We start from the raw sequence: 23,943 nt of genomic DNA on the forward strand, positions 1-23,943 counted from the left end.
GGGGAGTTTCTCCCAGTCCTACCAAAAGTTTTTGATTTGAGTTTCTACTGAAAGGAGACTGCATTCTAATGTTGTATTTTCATCTTGTTTTTTAAGTTGTATTTCAATCAATTGTTTTATATCTGGTGTTAGCCGCCCTGAGCCCGGTCTTGGCTGGGGAGGGCGCGGTATAAATAAAATTATTTATTGTTGTTCTTGTTGTTGTTACCAGGAGATGCAGCCAAATTCTGAAGCACATGCCCTAACTGCAATGGTGTACGTCCTTTAAAAAAAAAAAAGGCTCGCCCTTTGTTTATTTGATTCTAAGAAATAAACCTGGAAGCAGGTCACAAAAAGATAAAACAATAAGGTCGAGAACATTTACGGCAACAGTTTAAAAGAGACAAAATATTAAAATACTGAAACAGGTTAAAATTCCGACAGGCTTATTGAAACTAGAACATATTGGATCAGATTATTACATGTGCGATCTTTGTGGTCTATTTTGTTGTTTCTTCATCTTGTAAGCCGCCTTGTGCATAGTAATACAGAAAGGCAGTATACAAGCGAAAAGTGAAATGAAAAAAATCAGCATTAAGTTGATGGATTATGCCAAAATGGCAAAAATGACCAGAAGAACTAGAAATCAGGAAGACCAAAATTTTAATAAGGAATGGGGAAAATGTATAATTTATCTTAAAAATCATTGTAAACATTTAAAATCGCAAATAAGTAGAATTGGAATGACACTTGTAGTTTAATGGTGAATTTTGGATACAATGGAGATGTAAAAGGTTTGGATTACTATAAAAGATGCAGGAGGAAAGGACTTAATAGTAGGACCCACAAAGGGGAGGAGGGAAGTCCAGGAGATTCCTTGGAATCTGGTTTTTATGAGGTATGTTGGATAGGTGATTGTAAAACTTTAATCTGAAAAACCAAATAAATAAATTTATATAATAATAATAATAATAATAATAATAATGGTGAAATGAAAAAATGAAGCAAATGATAATGTTTTTGGCAGGCGCCAAAAGGGAACTGCATGATCTCAATAGGCAGGGAGTTCCAAAGTGTCGCAAAATAGCAAAATCAAAAGCTGCCTTACGTCAAGTTGGGCCCCTTGTTGCATCTAGCTCAGTACAGACTACACTGGGTGGAATCAACTCTCCAGGGGACATTCCCAGCCCTGCTTGGAGATCTTGAACAGGGAATGCTCAAGACTTGGCACTCGGGGCAAATGCCAGGGGGAAACTGGGCAGGCGCCCCATACCTGGTGGCTGGCAGGGAGGGCTCCTCCACGCCTGTACCACGTGACTGTGGCCTGATCCTGGTGGGCGATGATGCAGTCCAGCTCTAAGGTTTGTCCCTCGGCAACGTGGGGGGACGAGGCCTCGATCCTCATGGAGGGGGTGATGTCTAAAGCTGGGAGAGCCAGGTGGAGAGAGAGAGAGGTGAAGGAAGGCCAAGCCGGCCAGCAGGCGTCAAAGAATGGCAGGTTTGCTCCCATCACCCCAGCCCACCCTGTTTATGTTTCCCCTCCCTTCCTGCAGGGGGCGATGCTTACTGGAGGCAGATCTGGTGCCAGAGACGATGACAGAGGCTTCTCGGATGATGGAGTCCAGGTTGACGTGGCAGATGTATTCGCCAGAGTCAGCTGTGGAGGCTTGTGGGATGCGCAGGTGAGAGCCGGAGATCTGGGAATGGTGGGAGAAGCAGGATCATCATCATCATCATCTCTCTCAATAGTATTTATTCATTCATTTACATGATAATTTAACAACAACAACAACAACAACAACAATAATAATTTATACCCCAACCATCTGGCTGGGTTTTCCCCAGCCACTCTGGGCAGCTCCCAACAGAATATTAAAAACACAACAAGACATTAAAAACTTCCCTAAACAGGACCACCTTCAGATGTTTTCTAAAAGACAGGTAGTTGTTTATTTCCTTGACATCTGACGGGAGGGCGTTCCACAGAGAGGGTGCCACTACTGAGAAGGCCCTCTGCCTGGTTCCCTGTAGCCTCGCTTCTCGCAGGGAGGGAACCGCCAGAAGGCCCTCGGCGCTGGACCTCAGTGTCCGGACTGGATGATGGGGGTGGAGACGCTCCTTCAGGTATACTGGGCCGAGGCCATTTAGGGCTTTCAAGGTCAGCACCAACACTTTGAATTGTGCTCGGAAACATACTGGGAGCCAATGTAGGTCTTTCAGGACCGATGTTATATGGTCTCGGCGGCCGCCCCCAGTCACCAGTCTAGCTGCCGCATTCTGGATTAGTTGTAGTTTCTGGGTCACCTTCAAAGGTAGCTCCACATAGAGCACATTGCAGTAGTCCAAGTGGGAGATAAACAGAGCATGCACCACTCTGGCGAGACAGTCTGCGGGCAGGTAGGGTCTCAGCCTGCGAACCAGAAGGACTCTTGCGCCCTCTTCATTTCTACAGTGATTTCCCCGGCTTCTTCCAAAAATGTGTTAAGATTCAGGCCATGGACTTGAGGCTCCACCCACACCTGCACTCTAACCACTGTACCACACTGCCTTCAGAGAAGGCTCGAGAAATGAGCAGGCCATTTATTCTACCAGAATAAAGCTGCCTGGAGTCTAAATGCTCTCTGGGAAGTGGCTGTCTGCGTCTGCTGGGGCAAGGGGTTTCTGGGCTTACGTGCCCAGAGGCAAAGGCCCTCTCTGGTTCCTCCAAACACTAGTTCGTTTGCTGGTTGCATGCGCAGAATTTATATATCACTGTTTTCTCCAAGGAGCTCAGGGTGCTGTACATGGATCTCCCCTTTCTCATTTAATCGCCACAACAACCCTGTGAGGTGGGTTAGGATGAGAGTGAGTGACTGCGGCCCAAAGTCACACCCAGGGAGCTTCATGGCTGAGTGGGGATTCGAACCCTGGTCTCTCCCAGGTCCTAGTCTGACACTCTAAACACTAGGCAACACTGGCTCAAGACTGCATAGCTATCGGATGGCTTCTAAGTGGTTTGCAGAACATGAAAACCAATTGTGCAACATTGTTAAAATGCGAAACCACCTTTAAAAAATACACCGCAGTTAAAATGTGCAATCAGTCGCCTTAATCATTGAAAAATTAACGGCGTGGTTACACTGTGCAATAAAACCACTTCCGCCTTAAGGAGGAGGTGGGGTTGCGGGCTTCATGGCCCCTCCATGCGATTGGGGGATTCCTGGCCACATCACCCCCTAGCTGGCCAATCGGCTGGTTCAGGGGTGTGGCATGCGCTATATAGGCAGGATGAGGCCCTCCCTCTTTGCCGCCCACCAGCTGTTCCTGTTTTTCCCATCCTCCCGCCCTATAAGGTTTTCGTCCTTTGACCTTGCTATGGACCTTGGTTGGTCGCCATTGAGGGACCTGATAGGAATTTTTTCCACTTGGCAAATTGGCACCAGCCACTTGGTTTTTGCCTACCTCGTAGCAAATCGTAACAACTTTCTGGGTATTGGCAGTTAGGCCTTGGTATAGTTCTGTAGATGGAAGAGAGGAGGTAGCGCCATCACCTGCCCCTCTTATCGAAGGGTAGTCCGTTAAAGGATTCAGGGGGGCGTGGCCCTGTCCGAAGTCTAGGGAGGTGAGGGCCCAAGGCACGCCCCCTATCGCTGACCCCGGGGGAGTTCCTAGTTGATGTGCATCAGCAGGACTCCCCCTACTAACCCTAACCCTTCCTGGACTTCAAGTAGATGGGCTGGAGTCGAATATAGTTGGTTAGGACCAATGTCTAAGCCAATACCACTCATCACTTGTAACCGATAAAGTTGTGGCCTTTTTTAGCCCATTAACCTTAATAATTGTGTCATTATTTCCACCTGGGGGGGTTGGGAACTCGCCACGCAAAGCAATTCCATTAAAACAGCAGACTTGGGTCAATAGGGAATGGCTGTCTAAACAGATGTGCCTTCAAAACCAGCAGAAGGCCAATAGAGATGGAGGGCTTTCCTATATCAGCAGAAAGTGCCTGTCTAAGAGGCATCCTACCATCCTTTCCTGGCGACTGAACCTGGGTTCTTCTGCATGCCAAGGTTTACTGCTGGCCAGTCAGCAAGGCCAGGAAAGAGAGGGCCAAGGAAGAATCACCAACTCGAGCCCCCAGACCGCACTGCCTACATACCTGGTGATTGGCCGGCAGGGTCCCGCCACGCTTGTACCATGTGATTGTGGCACCTGCCTGTCCTGCCACGACACAGTTCAAGTCCAAGGTCTGTCCTTCGACAATGGAGGGCGATGGAGACTCGATCCTCAGCGGAGGGGTGATTCCTGAGGCTGGGAGTTCAGCGGGAGGAAGAGAAGAAGCCGCCTTTGTATAAGCTCCTTGGTCCATCTGGCTGGGGATTGTCTGCACTGAGCGGTGGAGCCTTTCCACAGTCTCAGGGAGTTTTCTCAAACCCTACCTGGAGATGCTGCCAGCGACTGATTTGGGACCTTCTCCATGCAAAGCTCCACGGAGCTAAGGCCCTTCCCATAAAACCCCCAGCAAGATTCTAGTCCTCAGGATTGTGAATGAAGGGTTGCTTTTAAAAGGATCGCAGGAAGACCTTTGTTCCCTTTAGCTTAGTGCTGCATGCACTGGTTGGCAGCAATGCTTCTCCGGGGATTCAGGCAGGCAGGGAGTCTCTTCGTAGCCCCACCTGCCAGAGAAGTTAACCTGGAGCCTTCTGCATGCCAAGCAGTTGCTCTGCCATGGAGATGCAGTCCTCTCCAAAACGCTAAAGACCAGAACAGGACCGGCATCAAGGGATGGCATGGTCTGGTACATGGACCCCACACTGGCAGGTGGCCCATTGCCCCCCAACCTCCCTGGACCTGGTGCAGCAAGGTGGCACCTTCGGTTGAAGGTTGGAGGGTATCTTTTCCGAGGGTGCTCCGGAGACCGGCAGCCGAGGATGATAACCACAACAGAAGAAATTAAACGCTTAGCCCAGGCATCCCCAAACTCGGCCCTCCAGCTGTTTTGGGACTACAACTCCCATTATCCCTAGCTAACAAGACCAGTGGTCAGGGATGATGGGAACTGTAGTCCCAAAACAGCTGGAGGGCCGTGTTTGGGGATGCCTGGCTTAGCCTATAAACCTAAGAAGCATCCGGCTACTGGGGCAGGCCAAGGGCACACAGAAAATCTCCCAATGTCCGTATGGGCGGAATGAGGAACAAATTTGGGTGACGGACACTTGCTAGGGCTCCTTCTACATGGACTCCCAACCAATCCCCCGCCCCCCTCTCCGCAATGCTCGACGCTCATGTGCTGCCATGGCTGCCACTCAGGTAGGTCACCGAGCTATTGCCCCTTTGTTCCAGCCTATCAGCGGGCAGTTCTGAGGATACCTGCCTTACCCTGGGAGCTGGCAACCCCTGCTACACCACTGCCCAGCACATGCCCCAAGGGAAGCCCACAAGCATGACCCGAGCAAAATAGCAACTCTCCCCCCCACCCCGTTGTGGTTTCCAGCAGCTGGTATTCACTGCCTCTGACTGGCGAGGCGGCGCATGGCCAGAGCATTGTTTGACTCACTCTGGGAGGTGCCATAGATGGTGACCACAATGGAGGCTTCTTGCACCGCCCCGCTGCTGGCGTCGCTCAACCGGCACACGTATTCTCCGGAGTCTGCTGCCGTAGCCGCCAAAATCCTCAAATGGTAGCCAGATATCTGCAGGGTGGAGGGGGCAAAGGGACAGTCTGAGTCCCCCTGGAGCTGGGTTTGTGGGCATCGTTGGCCAGGCACACACACCAACTCCCATACCTTGTGATTTGCCGGGAGTGACCCTCCTCGCTTATACCACGTGACCCTGGCCCGCGACTGGCCTGTGACGAGGCAGCTCAGCTCCAAGTCTTGCCCCTCGGTGATGGACGGCGATGAAGATTCGATCCTGATTGGTGGGGTGTCTACGGAGACAAGAAGAACCTAGATCAGAGAGGCCCAGCGTCCTGCTCCCAACCAGGGACAGCCAGGAGCTTGTGGGAAGCCCCGCCCTCTTGCAGAGGGGAGCATCGCGCCCTCCATTCTTTGCACTCGGGTGCTCAGAAGTACACTCCCTGCGGGGAGGAAGGAAAAATGGAACCCTTGGGAGTCCCATAGCGTGGGCAGGGAGAGGCAGGGCCCCCACCCCACTGCATTATTTCTTGCCCGCTCTTCACCCTAAGATACAGGGTGAGATACAAGGCTAAAACAACATTAAAAACAGTTTGTAAGAAGTTGGGAGGCAATGGAGTAAAGTGAGCTGCTATGGGGCAGCTCTCCCCCCCCCAAAAAATACACTCCTCTACAGTCATCAAATACTTTGAGTCAAAGGTGGGAAATGTTTTTGGCCCTGGGGGGCAGGTCATAGAATCACAGAATTGTAGAGTTGGAAGAGACCCAAAGAGTCCAACTCCAAGCATTATGTCCTCCCTGACACCTGTCTATCATTAGGTTCCAATCAACGATATATGTTTGTGTGCGCACAAGAGCCCTCTCCCCTTCTATGGCCTGAAAGGTCCCGGAAGCGTTACCATGTGCAGAACCATGTGTGTCTCCTTGCTGTTGTACGGTCACCATGATGGAGGCTTCCTTAGGGCCTGCCCCATTGCTGACGCGGCAGACGTACTCGCCCGAGTCCGCCGCGGATACTTGCAGGATGCGCAGGACGGACCCGTAGACCTGAGGATACAGGAAGCCATTCATATTCTTTTTTGTATATCATTTCTATTAAATTTTCTGTTTTACAATTTAAAATACTCATTTTTACATCTTTAAAATATCAATGATTTCCCTTCTTCTCTTTCCACGGTTCATTTTACACATCATAAATCCCTGCATATTTTACAAAAACTAGGCCATTCAGTATTCCATTATTGCATCCATCAAAGCTTAATTACACTGTTGAATTTATCTTAATGCTGCCAGTGTTTTCAGCTGTGCACAATTATTTCCCATATATTCAATAAACGTTTTCCAATCTTCTCTAAACGTGGGTTCTTGTTCTCTTATTCAATATGTTAAGTCTGCAAGCTGCGCATATTCTGCCAGCTTGAGTTGCCATTCTTCTTTGGCTGGGACCTCGCTCGCTTTCCATTTTTTGGCTAGCGAAACACGGGCCGCAGTAGTGGCATACATAAATAACCTTTTTTGACACCTGGGAATTTGAGTCTGAATTATCCCAAACAAAAAGGACTCTGGTTTTTTGTTTTTTTAAAAAAAAAGTACTTTTAAACGTTTTTCTTCAATTCATTAATTGAAAGAGAACCACACAGGTTCTGCACATGCCTGAACTAAACCTTCACTGGCCTTGATTTTCCCTAACCACCTCCTCTTTTGAATTCAGGTCCAAGGAAGTTGTGGCCCTCCAGATGTTATTAGACTACAACTCCCATCACCACCCATGACCTCTAGCCATGCTGGCCAGGAATGATGAAATCTCAGCATCCATCGACATCTAGAGCAGCGGTTCTCAACCTGTGGGTCCCCACATGTTGTTGGACTACAACTCCCATCATCCCTGAGCTCTGGCTTTGCTAGCTAGGGGTGATGGGAGTTGTAGTTCAACAACATCTGGGGACCCACAGGTTGAGAAAGGCTGATCTAGAGAGAGGTTCCCTATCCCTAAATTCACTGCCCCTGGCTACCTCCATCACTTGCCTTCACTGCCCCTGCCTATCTTGTTCACAACTCTGCCTTGGGGACGGAGAACCGGCAGGCTTCCAAAAATTGATGGACTTCACCTCCTGTCAGCCCAACCTGTACCTACCTGGTGGTTGGAAGGCAAGGCGCCTCCTCGCCGGTACCATGTGACGGATGCAGCTGGCCGGCCGGCCACGATGCAGTTCAGATCCAAGGTCTGCCCTTCTATGACTGAAGAGGATGACGATTCAATCTTCACCGTCGGGGAAAGGCCTGCAGCTACAAGGATAAGCAAGCTGGGTCAGGCCCAAGCGAGCCCATGCAGTCTTGGATCCTGATTTACAGCAGGACGGGAAGACCACAAACAGTGCTGGAGTACAAAACAGCAGTCTCCCCACAACAAGCCCCCCTTGTCTCCCTGCCACAACTGGCGTTCAGAGGTAGAGTGCCTCTGGATGTGGAGTTTCCACCAACCATATTGGCCAAGAACTGATGCTAAGTGATTCTTTTTCCTTCTCCGCTCAAAACTCCTGAATCTTTTTCCTGGCGAGTTTGTCCCAAGCGTGTGGGTTTATATATAATCTCACTAAGGCAGCAAACGTGTCCCTCCGAAACTCTGCAGCCTACCCCTCAGGGTTTTCCACAAAACGTACCTCACATTACAACCAGCACATTCAGCAGTGAAGCGGAGGATTAAAAATAGAACAAAATAAAATGAAAGTTTCGCAGTGTTGGAGAATCTCTAAGCTGTTTAAAATCCCTTTGGTACGTATGATTAAAGCATGCTTTTTGTTTGGTTTTGAGCCCCTTAGTGGCGTCACCTCTTAAGCCAGTAGGTGGCTCGTATTTCAGATGAATGTTTTAATTGGAAGATAGATAGCTTCAGTCACAATTTATATGAGTTTCAGAAATAATTAAGGAAAGGGAGGTTTAATAATTAAGGAAAGGGAGGTTTAGCGGATCTTTGCCCTAGGGCTATTACGCGGTTGTTTTGGCATAATTACAGTTCTTTCACTCTAGGTTACACACCCTGCCTGGGTCCATTTCTCAGTCCCTTGGCAAGAAAGCAGCCCTTTCAGAGCGTTGGAAGCGAATTCCTGTTATCTCTGTTCCTCAGAGATAATTTGATAACCGAGAGTTATAGCCTGGCTATCACTAATCACTACAGTGGTACCTTGGTTCTCAAACGTCTTGGTTCCCAAACGCCAAAAATCCGGAAGTAAGTTGTTATGTATTGGGTTTAACACTTTTTATGTTACAAGGTGCGTTCTAACCAACTGTATAAGCGTTGGTTGACGAACGTTCTAATGGCATGTAAGCGCATGCACTTTCAACTGTCAACGGTCAGTTCTTGTTGGCGCTTTCATTGTGTAGTTCTGGAATTCGGGCTTTGTTTTCCTATGAGTGAGCCATTGTCACTGACAATGTTGAATAAACGTAGTTGAGGAACTTATACTGCCTTGGGCTTCTGACTTTTTCTGAACATTGAACATTTAACGTTGAAGGTTTCTCAGTCCCTTGGCAAGAAAGCAGCCCTTTTAGAGTGTTGGAAGTGAATCTCTGTTATCTCTGTTCCTCAGAGATTAATTTGATAACCAAGAATTATAGCCTGGCTAACATTAATCACTACAGTGGTACCTTGGTTCTCAAACACCTTGGTTCCCAAACGCCAAAAACCCGGAAGTGTGTGTTCTGGTTTTTGAACTTTTTTCGGAAGCCTAACGTCCAATGCAGCTGTCGGCTATTGTTTCCGGGGCGCCTGCACCTTGGTTTTCAAACATTTTGGAAGTCAAGCGGACTTCTGGAATGGATTAAGCCTGGTGCTTTTGTTTTTGCTCTTTATTTTGCATTTTTGCATTTGAGGCTTTTCCGCTTAATTTGTTTTTGTGACTGTGCGGAACCCAGTTCAGCTATTGAATGAATGGTTTTATAGTATTTTATAGTACAGTGGAACCTCATGTTACGGATGGGATCCGTTCTGGAGGCCCGTTCGTAACACGGAACTGACGTAAGCTGAAGCCCTGGTTTTAGGGGTTGCTTTTAAAAGTCTGGAATGGATTAATCCGTTTTGCGCTACTTTCCATGGGAAAGTATGCCTTGGCTTTGGAGCACTTTGGTTTTGGAACAGTCTTCCAGAATGGATAAAGTTTGAGAACCAAGGTACCACTGTACATAGTTATCTCTGCCAATGGAATGTTGACATGAGCTCCTAATCTGCAAGGAATCCTGTCAGGAAAGTCGCCAGAGCGACAATTGCTGGAGTGGTTTTAACAATCGATCCCTCTTCCCAGTGAACTCTGGGAACTGTAGCTCGGAGAGGGGTACCTTCTAAGACCTCGAAGCACCCTTACCAAACTACAGCTCCCAGAATTCTTTGGGGGAAGCCATGCTGACTGTGTAACGTAGTGTCATAGTGCTTTGGATGTACCGTGTGAATGTGTCCTTTCAAAAAATCCTGCCAGGACCCCGATGGTGGAGTCTCTGCATGGGGGCTGATGGCCACCAAGGCCCAGTCCGAAGAAAACCCTCTACTTACCTCGGATGACCATCACCTCGATTCTTGCCCGACCGACTCCTGATGCGCTGCTCCCCACACAGTGGTACACCCCGCCGTCAGCCACTGTGATAGAGGGGATGACCAAGGTGGCAATGTCTGTCCTCTCTGCACGGGACTGTGGGCAAGGAGGAAGAGGAGAGTCACTGGAGTGTTTCTGGAGCTGCGGCTGAGCTCCAATGCCCCACAGGCCATGCTGGCTGCTAGGCAGGCCTCTGATGTGCAAAAAAGTGCCCCTGCCAGATTGCCTAAAATGAAGCCATGTAAACCACAGCAAGGGACGCGGGTGGCGCTGTGGGTTAAACCACAGAGCCTAGGACTTGCCAATCAGAAGGTCGGCGGTTCGAATCCCCGCCATGGGGTGAGCTCCCGTTGTTCGGTCCCTGCTCTTGCCAACCTAGCAGTTCGAAAGCACATCAAAGTGCAAGTAGATAAATAGGTACCACTCCAGTGGGAAGGTAAATGGCGTTTCCACGCGCTGCTCTGGTTTGCCAGAAGCGGCTTAGTCATGCTGGCCACATGACCCGGAAGCTGTACGCCGGCTCCCTCGGCCAGTAAAGCGAGATGAGTGCCGCAACCCCAGAGTTGGCCACGACTGGACCTATTGGTCAGGGGTCACTTTACCTTTAAACCACAGCAAGCATCTGGTGGTGACTGAGCAAAGGGCCATCTCCACAAATGCATTTGAAGGATTCAGTTTGCTTTTCCGTGAAGTGATGCTATCGGCCGATTGTGGTGTTTGCTCAATCGGCCCCAGCATGCTGCCCTTCAGACACTTTACACTCCAATACCCAGTCTGCCCCATCCAGCTCAGCTGTATGGCACTGGAGCTGATGGGAGCATGGGGCTGAGTTGGAGTCCAAAGCTTAGCAAACAGCTGCTTCGGACAGCTCCGTTTTGGAGAGAGAAAGCAGGCTGATACAAACCTCTCTATCCAAATAAGCAAGCAAGCGAACAAATAGATTAATGTTAGACGGGTCAGGGGGAAGGGAAACATCCACCTTGGAGTCCTGATTGACTGTGATGAGGGCAGAGTTGGGGACAGAGGGTATGTGGAGAAGACCAGGTTACCTACCCCCAGTCATGGCGGAGGGGGAGGGACATTGAGCCCCATTTCCCTCTTGAAGCTGCAACTGGTGGAGAACGCAGACATTCCACATGAGCCCTGTGGCTTGTGGTTTCTGAGGCATGTTCAGGAGGGGTAGATGAGGGAGGGAGGCCTGGGGCAGATGGCATGATGAGAATGGACCTCTTTCCTCCCCACCGGAGAATAAATGTGGAGCAGAATTCAATCCTGTTCACATTTAAAAGGTGAACTTAATTGGCACATTCTTAAACATAGGGTTGTACCCAGTGCTGGTGCCACTCTGAGCAGACCCAGTGAATGGATAGGACTAACTCAGGTTCGTCAATTTCAAAGGGTCTGCTCTGAGGAACTTAAGTTGGACACAGCCCAGCATGCAACCACCCATCAAAGTACGCACGCCTCTGAATTTCGCAGTGCAGCTGCCCAGCTAAGCAGTAAGTATAAAATCACGCATGCTAGCCTAAATCGAGGCTACAACTGCATGTATGATTGAAGATAATGTACAAAAATGCACTGCATTAGGGAAATTATTGCTTTGCAAAAATGTGCAATTTAGACCAAACTGCTTTAAAAAAACAAAAAAAGTGTGTACAGTCATACCTTGGTTTTCGAACAGCTTAGTTCTTGAACATTTTGGCTCCCGAATGTCCGATGGGGCACCCACGGCTTCCGTTTGGCTGAAGGAGCTTCCTGCAGCCAATCAGAAGCCGAGCTTTGGTTTTTGAACTTTTTGGAAGTCAAACGGGCTTCCGGAACGGATACTGTTTGACTTCTAAGGTACAACTGTATTGGGAGAAATCTGCACTCAAATACTGATGAATTTTAATGTGGACTTTAAAAAATAAATTACAAACTGGTGTAGAGAACTGAATTTAAAAACTGGAAAAATGACAAATTGAAATTGACAAATCTGCCCATCATTGCCGGAGAACCAGAAGGACAGGAAGTGTAAAATGGAGAGGTGGGGATTGTGTCCAGTGCTAGCCCTACTGAGAATAGACCCACTGAAGTTGAAGGACATAACCAACTTAGGTCTATTGGTTCCAATGGCTCTACTCTGAGTATGCTTAGTTGGAAGCAACAAAGAGACAGAAATCAGCTAGGAAATGGAGGGGTAAGCAGAAGAGGCCAAGGAGAGGCTTGTGCAGAGGGCTACCTGTTGGAGCTCCTGGGTCCGCCGCTGGAGAACCTCCAGGCTGTCACCTTGGAAGTGGAAGAAGCCAAAGACGGAGAGAGCCTATCCAGGGGAGGAGGAAGAAAGAAAGAAAGGAAGGGAGCAGGAGCGGGGAGCCCGGAGGAGACAGAAGGAAGAGGAAGAGAGTGAAGGGAGGGAGGAAGGAAGGATCTGGCAGCCCTGGCCTGGGTCCCTGCCTGGAACAAGCCCCCACAAATTCCAGGAGAGAAAAGTCGAACAGTGATAAAGTCAGCGAAGGATGGGATGCTGGGCAGGCTGTACGGCTCAAGTATTTGTGAACACAGTTATAAGAATTCTAAGGTCTCAAATATAAACTGAATGTTCATAAATGTACAAGGCAAACATTATTATTATTATTATTATTATTATTATTATTATTATTATTATTATTATTATTATTATTAATACCCCGCCCATCTAGCTGGGCTTCCCCAGCCACTCTGGGCGGCTTCCAACAAAATATTAAAATACATTTAATATATAATATATAAACCATGTGTCTGAAATAGTACAGGAGAGCAATCCTGAAGCCATTTTAACTCTCCCAGTGACTTCAAATATTCCTCTGCAGTAAGGGAGGAAAATGGGGAAAGACTTCCCATTGTCTTTTGCTTACAAATCCTGTCTTAAGGGTGTATTTGTGTATTAATAGGGCAAGCCTCTAACTTGGACTGTGGAACTAAACTATTAACCATCACAAAAGAATGGCCAGGCTACCCAAGTAAAGCAATCAGTGACCACTGTCAGGTATCCTGGCAAACAGGATTTCTGCTGAAGATTGCCTCCTTCTATGATGTATGTATGTATGATGTTTTAGGCCGTGGTCTTGAGCTACAAGGTGGGCAATTTCAAAACTCTTTATAGGGGCTTGCGCACCATTGTTCTGGGTCCCTCCTCCCTCCTGCGTGGAATGAGCAGGGGACCCTGTTGCAACAGTTGGATAAAGATCAGGCTTACTAGCCGCTTTGCTTCTCAATATTCTCTGGTTGGCCTCTGTTATTTTCTCCTGCTGATAGGGAACCCACTTAAGGACTCCTGGATACCCCATAAGGGAAAAGGAGAAGTTTTTTCTTATAACAGGTACTCAGATGATACACTGGTTCAATGTAACATGCGAACACCTCTACTGTAACTTCTCAAAAGTATGCCCCCTCTGGGGTCCTGCATACACGCTCACCGAAACATGCCACTAGGCGAGCACAATCACTTGCAAATGTGTAGAGCTGGCTTCTATGGGAAGGAGTAGCAAGGAACAAGAGTAGACTTAGGCACGTGCAGAGTGCCTTTGCTTCACGGCTGAGTAAGGGCAGACAACCCTAAGATGAAGCATCGTTAGGGCTTTTATTTTGGAGCAGAGGGGACGGCTTCCAGCTAACATCACTGGCCTCTCCCATCCTGGGCCCCTTTTCCCTCTCCTCCTTGAATCCCCTTTGACACTGACATTTTCAGTGGTGGGGAGGCCTCTCTGAAGCACAGAAGCCCATCGCCCCCTATTCTTCTGAGACTCACCTGTGGGGGCAAACGGCCTCCTTCTTTTTCCCAGGTGATGGTAGCAGCAGGGGAGCCTCCTGCTCGGCAGTAGAGCCTCACGGTGCTCCCTTCGTGGACCTCTGTCCGTTCTGGGCTCACCTGCACTTGTGGGATGCTGGCACCTGAGGAAGAGCAGAGCGGCAGGTGAGCCCACCTCTTCCCCTCCAATTGCCCCCCCCCAGCCCCTCTTGACCTGGCCTAGGGAAGGGAGAGATACTTGACAGAGATGGCTGCCAGGGTGGATTTGATTTAAATCAAATCAATTTAAATCACAATTTAAATCACTAGTCAAAAAGACTTGATTTAAATCAGGCATAGGCAAACTCAGGCCCTCCAGATTTTTTGGGACTACAACTCCCATCATCCCTAGTTAACAAGACCAGTGGTCAGGGATAATGGGAGTTGTAGTCCCAAAACATCTGAAGGGCCGAGTTTGCCTATGCCTGATTTAAAACCCTCCCCCCCCCCCGAAAGACTCGTTCTTGTTGGTCTCATCTTAATATTGAGAACTAAATGAAGGTTTCATTTTTGGAATAATAAATTATCAGAGTAGTTTTTACAGTTATATCAAAAATTACTGATTTGGTTATACTATTAGACAGTGCTTTTTTCTGGGGGTACGCAGGGGTACGCATACCCCTAAACATTTTGTGAATCTTTGTCCATTTACTGTATTTATTTTTCCTGATTTGAACTATAAAATGGTGATTTTCTTGAGTCAAAATGAGAGTACCCCCTAAACATTTTTTAGGGGGGGGGGGGAGCACTGCTATTAGAAATACAGAGACCGATAACGATGAAATTATTGTGAGGTTTAATAAGTTAACCGTTTATATTTGGACAACTTTTCTGCTGTACTTCATCAGAAGGAGAAAAATAATCATTTCCTTAATAACAATTTAAACAATTTATTTAACTAAAATAATAATATTATAGCAGATGCATCCATGGTTGTTAACTGATGTGGTTAAACAATTTTTTAAAAAAACTTAGACTGAGTTTTAGCACACATGAAAAACTTTAAACAAATCCTTACTTCCTGATGAATAGCCTTTGGACTATAATGTAACTTAATTGGAAAACTATCTTTAGAAAGGTTTTTCCCCCAAAAGCATTTTATTTTAAAAATCCGATTTAAATTTTAAAAAAATACGATTATTATTTTTTATCATTTATTTTTATCCACCCTGATGGCTGCCCTCTCTGATAATGAAGCCAGAGTGGCGAGAGAAAAAAGGCTTCCTTTCTCTGCCCACCACTAGATAATATTATCAGCAGTGCTGGCTCCAGACTCCCCACCAACTTGGATGACTTTAAAAGAAGATTAGACACATGGAGGAAGGTAATGTTATCAGCGGCTGAACCGGGTGGGCTCCCTTTGGCCTGACCCAGGAGCAGGCGGGCTCTGTCCTCCTGCAGGGGCACATTCGGCACCCCCAGAGACGGGTCAAATGGATGGCGCGCCACCCACTTCTCGCCAGGGCACAACGTACTGTGTACTTGTAAGAAGGCACGGGCCATATGTTGTCCGGCGCTATTCCGCACACGGCACAAATACTGGGCTTCATCGGAAGGCTCCGCTGCCGGGAAGCGCAGGATCCCACCCTGGATGACGGCTTTGGAGGAGATGACGCCCCCTTGTCCACCTGATAGAGAGAAGAAGAAGAAGAAGAAGAAGAAGAAGAAGAAGAAGAAGAAGAAGAAGAAGAAGAGGAAGAAGAAGAAGAAGAAGAAGAAGAAGAAGAAGAAGAAGAAGAAGAAGAGAGGAGGAGGAGGAGGAGTTTGGACTTGATATCCCGCCTTTCACTCCTTTTAAGGCAGGCATGGCCAAACTCGGCCCTCCAGATGTTTTAGGACTACAACTCCCATCATCCCTAGCTAACAGGACCAGTTGATAGGGATGATGGGAACTGTAGTCCCAAAACATCTGAAGGGCTGAGTTTGGCCATGCCTACAAGCAGCTAAAAAGGGACGTGGGTGGCACTGTGGGTTAAACCACCAAGCCTAGGACTCGCTGATCAGAAGGTCGGCGGTTTGAATCCCCGCCACGGGATGAGCTCCCGTTGTTCGGTCCCTGCTCCTGCCAACCTAGCAGTACGAAAGCATGTCAAACTGCAAGTAGATAAATAGATAGAGCGAGATGAGCGCACAACCCCAGAGTCGGTCACGACTGGACCTAATGGTCAGGGGTCCCTTTACCTTTACAAGCAGCTAACAATCTCCTTTTCCCTTCCTCCCCCACAACAAACACTCTGCAAGATGAGTGGGGCTGAGAGACTTCAGAGAAGCGTGACTAGCCCAAGGTCGCCCAGCAGCTGCATGTGGAGGAGCGGGGAATCAAACCCAGTTCACCAGATTACGAGTCCATCGCTCTTAACCACTACACCACACTGGCTCTCAGAGGAGAGAGAGGAGTTATTATTTTTTTCTCAATTTGGTATGGATCACTTCCCAATACTCTTTTAACTATTTACAAGTCCAAGTCCCCTGGAAAATTCCTGGGGATGCCTGACGGAAGGTGACTTTTCGGAGACAGGGGCCACGGCGTCACCTAGCAGGAAGCTTACCAATCCACTCCACCGTGGGCTCTGGGCTCCCGGTAGCGATGCAGCGGAACTCGGCCGCTTGTCCTGGCTGGACGCTCAGCTGCGAGGGCTCAATGGTGGCCATGGGGTGGACCGCGGGTCCAGCTAAATTGGGGAGAGGAAAGTTCAAGGCGGCTCTGGGAAGCCGGGGTGGGGAGTCCATGCCAGTGGCAATTTCAGAACAGGGATGGAGAAAGGCTCGTGTGCTGTGCCCTCAAGACCCCGCAGAATCAGGAAAGGAACCGAGCCATGCGGGAGCAAATGGATGTCACCCTAGACGTGAAGCATGCGTGATGCTGATGACTGTAGCGCAGGGTGGTGGGTGGGTGTAGAAAACAGGAGTGTCAACAACCCATCACCCATGCCATCAAAACCCATGCAGAAGAGGAGGAGAAAGAGGTGGATAGGACTCTAGTGCGAGGGTATGAAACCAAAACCTTGCAGCGATGGACAATGGGGCATGCAAGTGGGGGCCAAAACCGACTTACAGGGCCTGTGGCCTTCCACCACTTCTACAGGTCCGTAGAACATCTGGGTCTTAGACGGAGCTGCGGGCGAGGGAGAGGGACATGAAAACCAGGCCCAGGGAGGATGAGGGCCTGGCCAATGGTAAGGACCCCCGGGCACCCAAGGGACTGTTTTCCAGAGCTGGAGATCCTTGCCCAGTGGATCAGAAATGGATTGTCCCTGGAGATGTACCATATTGTCCTGAATATAAGCCACACTCCCCCCCCCCCCAAATTCCAACCGTGAAAAGTTAAAGTGCGGCTTAAATTCATGACCTTACAAAAACTGGCTTTTACGGTCACGCTGTAGGATTTCCTTCTACATTTGCCATTTATTGGTGTGAATGCCTGCGGAATTTTAAGGGAGATGCTTATACAGTGGTGCCCCGCAAGACGAATGCCTTGCAAGACGGAAAACCCGCTAGACGAAAGGGTTTTCCGTTTTGGAGGTGCTTCGCAAAACGAATTTCCTATGGGCTTGCTTCGCAAGACGAAAATGTCTTGCGAGATCCTGCAGGGTCCCCCCCCCCTTTTCCCAAGCCGCTAAGCCGCTTATCAGCTGATCTGCTAAGCCGCTTAACAGCTGATCGCTAAGCCGCTTATCAGCTGATCCGCTAAGCCGCGTAACAGCTGATCCTCTAAGCCGCTTATCAGCTGATCCGCTAAGACGCTTATCAGCTGATCCGCTAAGCCGCTAATAGCGCTAAGCCGCTAAGCCGCTAATGGGCTTGCTTCGCAAGACGAAAAAACCGCAAGACGAAGAGAATCGCAGAACGGATTCTTTTCGTCTTGCGAGGCACCACTGTATTTGGGTATTGTCTTTTTTTTCTCCTCCCCCCCTTGAATGTTAAAGGTGCGGCCTATTTGCGGGTGGGGCTTATATTCGGGTCAATACGGTATGTTGGGGGCTGAACAAGGGACCCTCTGCATGCAAAGCAGCAGCTCTGCCACAGAGCTACTGCCTCACACTAAAAATAAAGAAAGGCTCTGGTCCCCACGGTACTGAGAAAGTCAGAAACAGGATCTAAGTTAAGGTCCATCTAGCTCAGTATTTTCTACACTGGTTGGCAGCAGCTCTCCAAGTTTTCAGATGAGGATCCTTACCCCCAGCCCTACCTGGAGACGCAGCCCAGGATGGAACGTGGGACCTTCTGCATGCCAAGCAACTGCTCTAGAACTGAGCTGTAAACCCTTCCCTTCAGAGCCGGGACTGTAGGGAGCGGTCTTCTACGGAGCCCCTCCAGCTCAGTATCGTCTGCACTGACTGGCAGAGGCTTGCCTGGCTTCTGAGCAGGAGAAAGGGGGTGAATGGACCTCTCTGATCCCGGCGCCTGAAACCCCAACTCCCATTACCCCCAAGAAGCAACAGGTGGGAGCCATCTTTTGTGACATTCTGGCAGAGACGAGCGTGCTCAGATGCCGTGTGCAACCTGTGGCCAGGTGGGCGAGCGTTGGGTGTCGGTGTTGAGCCACGATCCGGCTGTGCCCGCAGCCTCGGAGGACCCTGAGCATGCAGCCCCCTTTCTCCGTCCCTACCTTGCACGTAGAGTGTGGCGACTCCTTCGTCCATGTCGAACATGTTGGACCCTGTGCAGACGTAGATCCCGGCATCCTCTGGTTGGACGTTGCGTATGGTGAGGATCCCGTTGAAGTCCATGGCCCGGCTGGGCAGCTTCCCATTGTTCTGGCGTGTCCATACCAGGGTGTAGGCAGGAGACTGGGGGTGGGCAGCCAGGGGAGGAGAGAGTTGGGACTCCAAAGACAGGCAGCTTTTCAACAGGTAGTGTTACCTCTCTACCAGCCTCCTCCCCCCCCCCCCCTTTTGACACCAGAGATGTGAATAATAAATTAAACGATGATAATGAGAATAGTAGTAATGATGATGATAAAAATAACAATGCACATTTGTTTTTAATGTGCACTTTCATACTAGAATTTGTTTTTCAACATGCAACATGTATACAGACATTTCTTTCAATGCGTTGGGGGTTTTTTTTAATTGAATGAAATTTGTATGTAGCTTGATTATAAGAAAACCTCTACAAGTGGTTTAAGAAAAATATGGAAGAAAATAGTAGAACTCTCCATGGGAAACATAAACAGGTATTTAAGAATATTCAAGGTATTCTTTAAAAAGGTAAAGGACCCCTGGACAATTATGCCCAGTCAAAGGCGATTATGGGGTTGCGGCGCTCATCTCGCTTTCAGGCTGAGGGAGCCGGCGTTTGTCCGCAGACAGCTTTCTGGATCATGTGGCCAGCAGGACTAAGCCGCTTCTGGCGCAACGGGACACCGTGACGGAAACCAGAGCGCATGAAAACACCCTTTACCTTCCCGCTGCAGAGCTGCATATTTATCTACTTGCACTGGCGTGCTTTCGAACTGCAAGGTTGGGAGGAGCTGGGGCAGAGCAATGGGAGCTCACCCCATTGCGGGGGATTCGAACTGCCAACCTTCCGATCGGCAAGCCCAAGAGGCTGGGTGGTTTAGACCACAGTGCCATATCAATGGTAGCTAATAAGAACACACATAAAGTTTGACATGTCTGGAGAGGTTTGCCTGAACAAAAATGCTTTTAGCAGGTGCCAAAAAGGGCACAGCAAAGGCATCTGCCTGATGTCAATAGGCAGGGAATTGCAAAGTGCTGTCACATTAAAAAGCCGATTTCTTGTTAGAATTCCTGCTCTATGATTGCAGTCATGGGATTTTTGTCTATCACATGACGGTATATGTTTTGACTCCACAGAGTGGGAAGTGACGGAGACAGGGTGTTTGTGTTACTGTGTTCCGTGAAGTGGGACTATTGTCCTTTGTCCTTTTGCTGTCTCATGCTAGAGAGAGAGGGAGCCATGTTGCAGTGCTCCGTGTGTGTTTATATGTAAATAAAGTAGATTAGCCAAAATGCTGAGTCGCTGAAGTCTGTTAAGGAAGTTGCGAAGACTCCGCAGATCCCTAAGTGTGCCGATGTCTGTTGGCATCGGTCGCTGTGATGTTCGGGCTGAAGAAAGCTTTTGAAGCTCCCGAATGCTCAACCAGGAGGGAGAGAACATGCCAGTCGGGCATGTGTCTCTACCAGGGTCCTACTCGAGTGTAGGACGAGCTCCTGACAATTCTTACAAGTGCGGAATGAGGATTGTGTGGTTGAATGCAACCTTTAACTTTTACACAGGGGGTTGGGGGCTTTAACATCCACCCTGCTCCCCTGAGGCCCTTGAGTTCAAATCCTCCCATTTGGCCTCAAAGTTCACTAGGGGCCTGTCGCTGCCTCCCAGGCGAACCTACATTTCAGGGTTGTCGTGGGGATTAAATGAGGAAGGGTGAGAAGCGTGTATGCCACCTGGAGCTCTTTGAAGCAACAGGTACAGGAACGCAAGCAAGCAAATGAGCACACAAAGGCTGAAGGAGCTGACCTTGCTCTTGGCTGTGCAGACAAAGGTGACGTCTCCCCCTGGCTTCACGCTCTGCACCTTCTGCTCCTCCACGGTCACTGTGATGGGCTTGCTGGGGCCTTCTGCGGAAGCAGAGAGAGATTTGCGAAAGACTCCCTCGTGGCCTTCTCCTTGCCAAGATCCGTGCCCTTCCTTGGATGCTGTTTCCGGACTCCTCTCCCCAAGGAAATGCGCCAGGTGCCATCGTTGACAACTTGCCTATTTCCCCCAGCCTTTGGCAGCAAAGGGAGCCTCAGACGTGGTCCATTTAGTGGGGTGGGAGGGGAGGAGTTATGTTAAACAGCAGAGAGCCCTCTTGACTCCTGCGGCTCCCGTCAATCGGCACCCACCCCTTCCTGCCTCGAGCTCCTCCCGGCGCAGGAAGTTCACTCCTAGCAAAAAGGTGCGTCTCACCTGTGACGACCACCTCGGCACGGCTGGCATTGCTGAACTGCGGGTTGCGGCATGTGCAGATGTAGACGCCGGCTTCGGAGGGCTGGATGTTGGGGAAGTGGAGCTCCAGTCCTGGGGAGGAAATCAAGGGAGATGGAGACGAGCTGGAAGGTTTCCCAGGGGTCATCTAGTCCAACCCCCCCGCAGGCCCTTATTTTTTCCTATTATTATTATTATTAATAATAATGTTTGATGACTTATCATGTTTTTAATATTCTGTTGTGAGTCGCTCAGAGTGGCTAGGAAAACCCAACCAGATGGGCAGGGTATAAACAAATTATTATTATTATTATTATTATTATTATTATTATTATTATTATTATTATTATTATTATTATTATAATACATAAATAAGAATAAAAATGTGCACCCCACCACAGAGACCGTTCCACTGTAACTATCCAACCTCCCAAAATTCCAGCACCTCTTGCGATGGTTTGACCCCTTTCTGTTTTAACAATACAAATTCTACAAATATATCTTCCATATCTCATCGAAATCATTTCTCCTGCGTATTCCCCGTCTTACCTTAATGGCACATGTCAATTTATCATCAATAGCTATATCCCACATACCTCTTTATACCATCCTTCCATTTTATATTCTGCTTGCCCCTTTTACTTCCTAGCTATCATAATGCGTGCAGCTGTCAATAAATTAATTTGTGAGTAAGTCCTTCCTAGCCTGCGAACCTTCCACCCCATCGTAAATGGATAATAATGCTACCTCTGGACTTTCGGTCAGCTTTAACCCAGTGATTTCTGTTATCTCCTTAAACACCCTTTCCCAGAAAAAATGTACATAATTTACAGAAGGCTGTCTTTGGGAGGGAGTCTGTGCGTAAGTGTTACGGTGGGTGAGGAGGGGAGACACACACAATTGTCCACCGAGTCAGCGTATGAATGAAGGGAGCCATCTTCCTTTTAAGCAAGACCGAGCGGCTCAGAATTTATTCTTTTACCAAGCCTGGAGAAAGCTTCCACCCTCCCCCTGAAAGTAACTGTCTGGCTGCTGCCTGCGACTCCCAGCTGGTTGCCCAGGAACGTACAAAGACGAGGGAATGTTTCTTGCCGCCCACTTTTTATTCCGTATCTACAGAGAGAGGCTATAGAACCCAGCCTCTTGGATAATGGTGTTGTCCTAAGTGAATCTCCACCTCCCATCTCTCCCACTTCCTCATTTGTCACTTCTATGGGTGCTGCTACGGGACCTCTGCCTTTGAGCTTTTTGCTCCCCTACTTTCAAGGCTCGCCGGGTTCTGGGAGGGGAGGTCTGGAATGCTTTCTAAAGACACTGTGTCCATCAGCTGTCGCCCCCCTGGCGCTTCCTCTTCCACCTCCTCCTCTCACATTATTTCCCAACTTTTCGCCTCATCTGCCACTGAGCTGCGACGTCCCTCAAATTCCTATTGTAAATAAACTGTTGTCGTCTTCCTCCTCCCTCAAACAGTCAAGCTGGGGAGGCTGTCTCGACCATTCCTCCTCTGCCCAGTCCCTGACAGTAACCCACCTTGCTGCCTGCGTTGGGTGGTGCTGGGCACGGGGCGCCCGTCTTCGCGGGACCAGTAGAAATAGTGTGGTGGAGCTCCGCTGACGTGGCAACGCAGGGTCACCTTGCTGCCTTGCGAGACGGCGGTCCGCGGAGGGTGGACTTGCACGACGAGGCCTGGCTGGTCTGGAGTACCTGCGGAGTTGAGAAAGGCTCAGATTAGGGCAGCCGAAATGATGGAAGGGATGGGGCTGTCAGAATTCCTGCTCCATGATTGCAGTCATGGGATTGTTGTCTTTCACATGACGGTATATGTTTTGACTCCACAGAGTGGGAAGTGACGGAGACAGGATGTTTGTGTTACTGTGTTCCGTGAAGTGGGACTATTGTCCTTTGTCCTTTTTCTCTTTGCTGTCTCATGCTAGAGAGAGAGGGAGCCATGTTGCAGTGCTCCGTGTGTGTTTATATGTAAATAAAGTAGATTAGCCAAAATGCTGAGTTGCTGAGGTCCGTCACGCATGATGCGCAAACTCTGCAGATCCCTAAGTGTGCCGATGTCTGTTGGCATCGGTCGCTGTGATATTTGGGCAGAAGAAAGCTTTTGAAGCTCCTGAACGAATGACCAGGAGGGAGGGAACATGACACTCGGGCATGTGTCTCTGCCAGGGTCCTACTCGAGTATAGCCTGAACTCCTGACAGGGGCGACCGCTCTAGGAAGAAAGGTTTAGGGATAGAATAGTATGCAAAGATGCATGCCCAGGAAGAAGTGGAAAAAGAAAAGATTTTTCCCAAAGAAAAACTGTAATTCTAATACTTTTGGGAATTTAGGGACAGAAACGTAAAGATAAAGAAGGTTCTTTCGATCATATGTGGTGGTCTTGTAGTAAGGTTAAAGCTTACTGGGAAATGATATATAATGAAATGAAAAGGATGTTTAAAATAACCTTTGTTTTAAAAAACCAGAAGCTTTTCTATTGGGAATTATAGGGACAGAACTACCTAAACTTCATAGAAACTTATTCATGAATACTACTACTGTACAGTGACAAGAATGATACTCACTCTGAAATGGAAAGAAGAAATAGTCCCAGCAAAAGAAGAATGGATACAAAAACTTATGGCATATGCAGAAATGACGAAACTTACCAGAAAAATAAGAAATCACAATAACAAACTTTTTATAAAATAATGGAAATGGTTTATGGAATATTTAGATTAATTGTAAACAGATAAGAACACTGGCAGGATTATTGTAATAACCTGCAGTTTCATAAGAGTATATATTTAAAGTAGATGAATAAATGAGCAAATTGAGTTAATTTGGATATGCAGAAGGTATTAAAAATAAATTTAAGGAACAGCAGAATGAAGAGGGGAAAGGAAGTCAAGTTTTGAAATGCTGAAATGATTGTAAAATTAGTGAAATGTATAAACCTGAGAAGCATAAATATATATATTTTTTTAAAGAGAAAGAAAAGGTTCCTCACCCCACCCCTCTCTCTCAGAATACAAGAA

General features: G+C 48.3%; 2 protein-coding genes across 2 annotated transcripts in view; one reads left to right on the top strand and one right to left on the bottom strand.

Moving 5' to 3' along the window:
- Positions 1–23,943, top strand: part of LOC114590399 (methylenetetrahydrofolate reductase (NADPH)-like) — a 256,188-nt gene that overhangs the window by 129,725 nt on the left and 102,520 nt on the right. The window lies entirely within an intron of this gene.
- LOC144328311 (basement membrane-specific heparan sulfate proteoglycan core protein-like) overlaps positions 1–23,943 on the bottom strand; it is a 159,309-nt gene that overhangs the window by 46,152 nt on the left and 89,214 nt on the right. Inside the window, exons 40-54 of the mRNA XM_077930981.1 lie at positions 22,449–22,622; positions 20,901–21,011; positions 20,469–20,569; positions 18,595–18,775; positions 16,535–16,657; positions 15,461–15,613; positions 13,947–14,089; positions 10,138–10,273; positions 7,729–7,880; positions 6,494–6,641; positions 5,745–5,887; positions 5,516–5,651; positions 4,118–4,269; positions 1,547–1,676; positions 1,253–1,404 (exon numbers count right to left, since the gene is read on the bottom strand). Coding sequence (XP_077787107.1) covers positions 1,253–1,404; positions 1,547–1,676; positions 4,118–4,269; positions 5,516–5,651; positions 5,745–5,887; positions 6,494–6,641; positions 7,729–7,880; positions 10,138–10,273; positions 13,947–14,089; positions 15,461–15,613; positions 16,535–16,657; positions 18,595–18,775; positions 20,469–20,569; positions 20,901–21,011; positions 22,449–22,622 — 2,135 coding nt within the window. The remainder of the gene's footprint in view (positions 1–1,252; positions 1,405–1,546; positions 1,677–4,117; positions 4,270–5,515; positions 5,652–5,744; positions 5,888–6,493; positions 6,642–7,728; positions 7,881–10,137; positions 10,274–13,946; positions 14,090–15,460; positions 15,614–16,534; positions 16,658–18,594; positions 18,776–20,468; positions 20,570–20,900; positions 21,012–22,448; positions 22,623–23,943) is intronic.

This window comes from Podarcis muralis, chromosome 7, assembly GCF_964188315.1.
Source record: "Podarcis muralis chromosome 7, rPodMur119.hap1.1, whole genome shotgun sequence".
In the NCBI taxonomy this organism is placed as follows: domain Eukaryota; kingdom Metazoa; phylum Chordata; class Lepidosauria; order Squamata; family Lacertidae; genus Podarcis; species Podarcis muralis.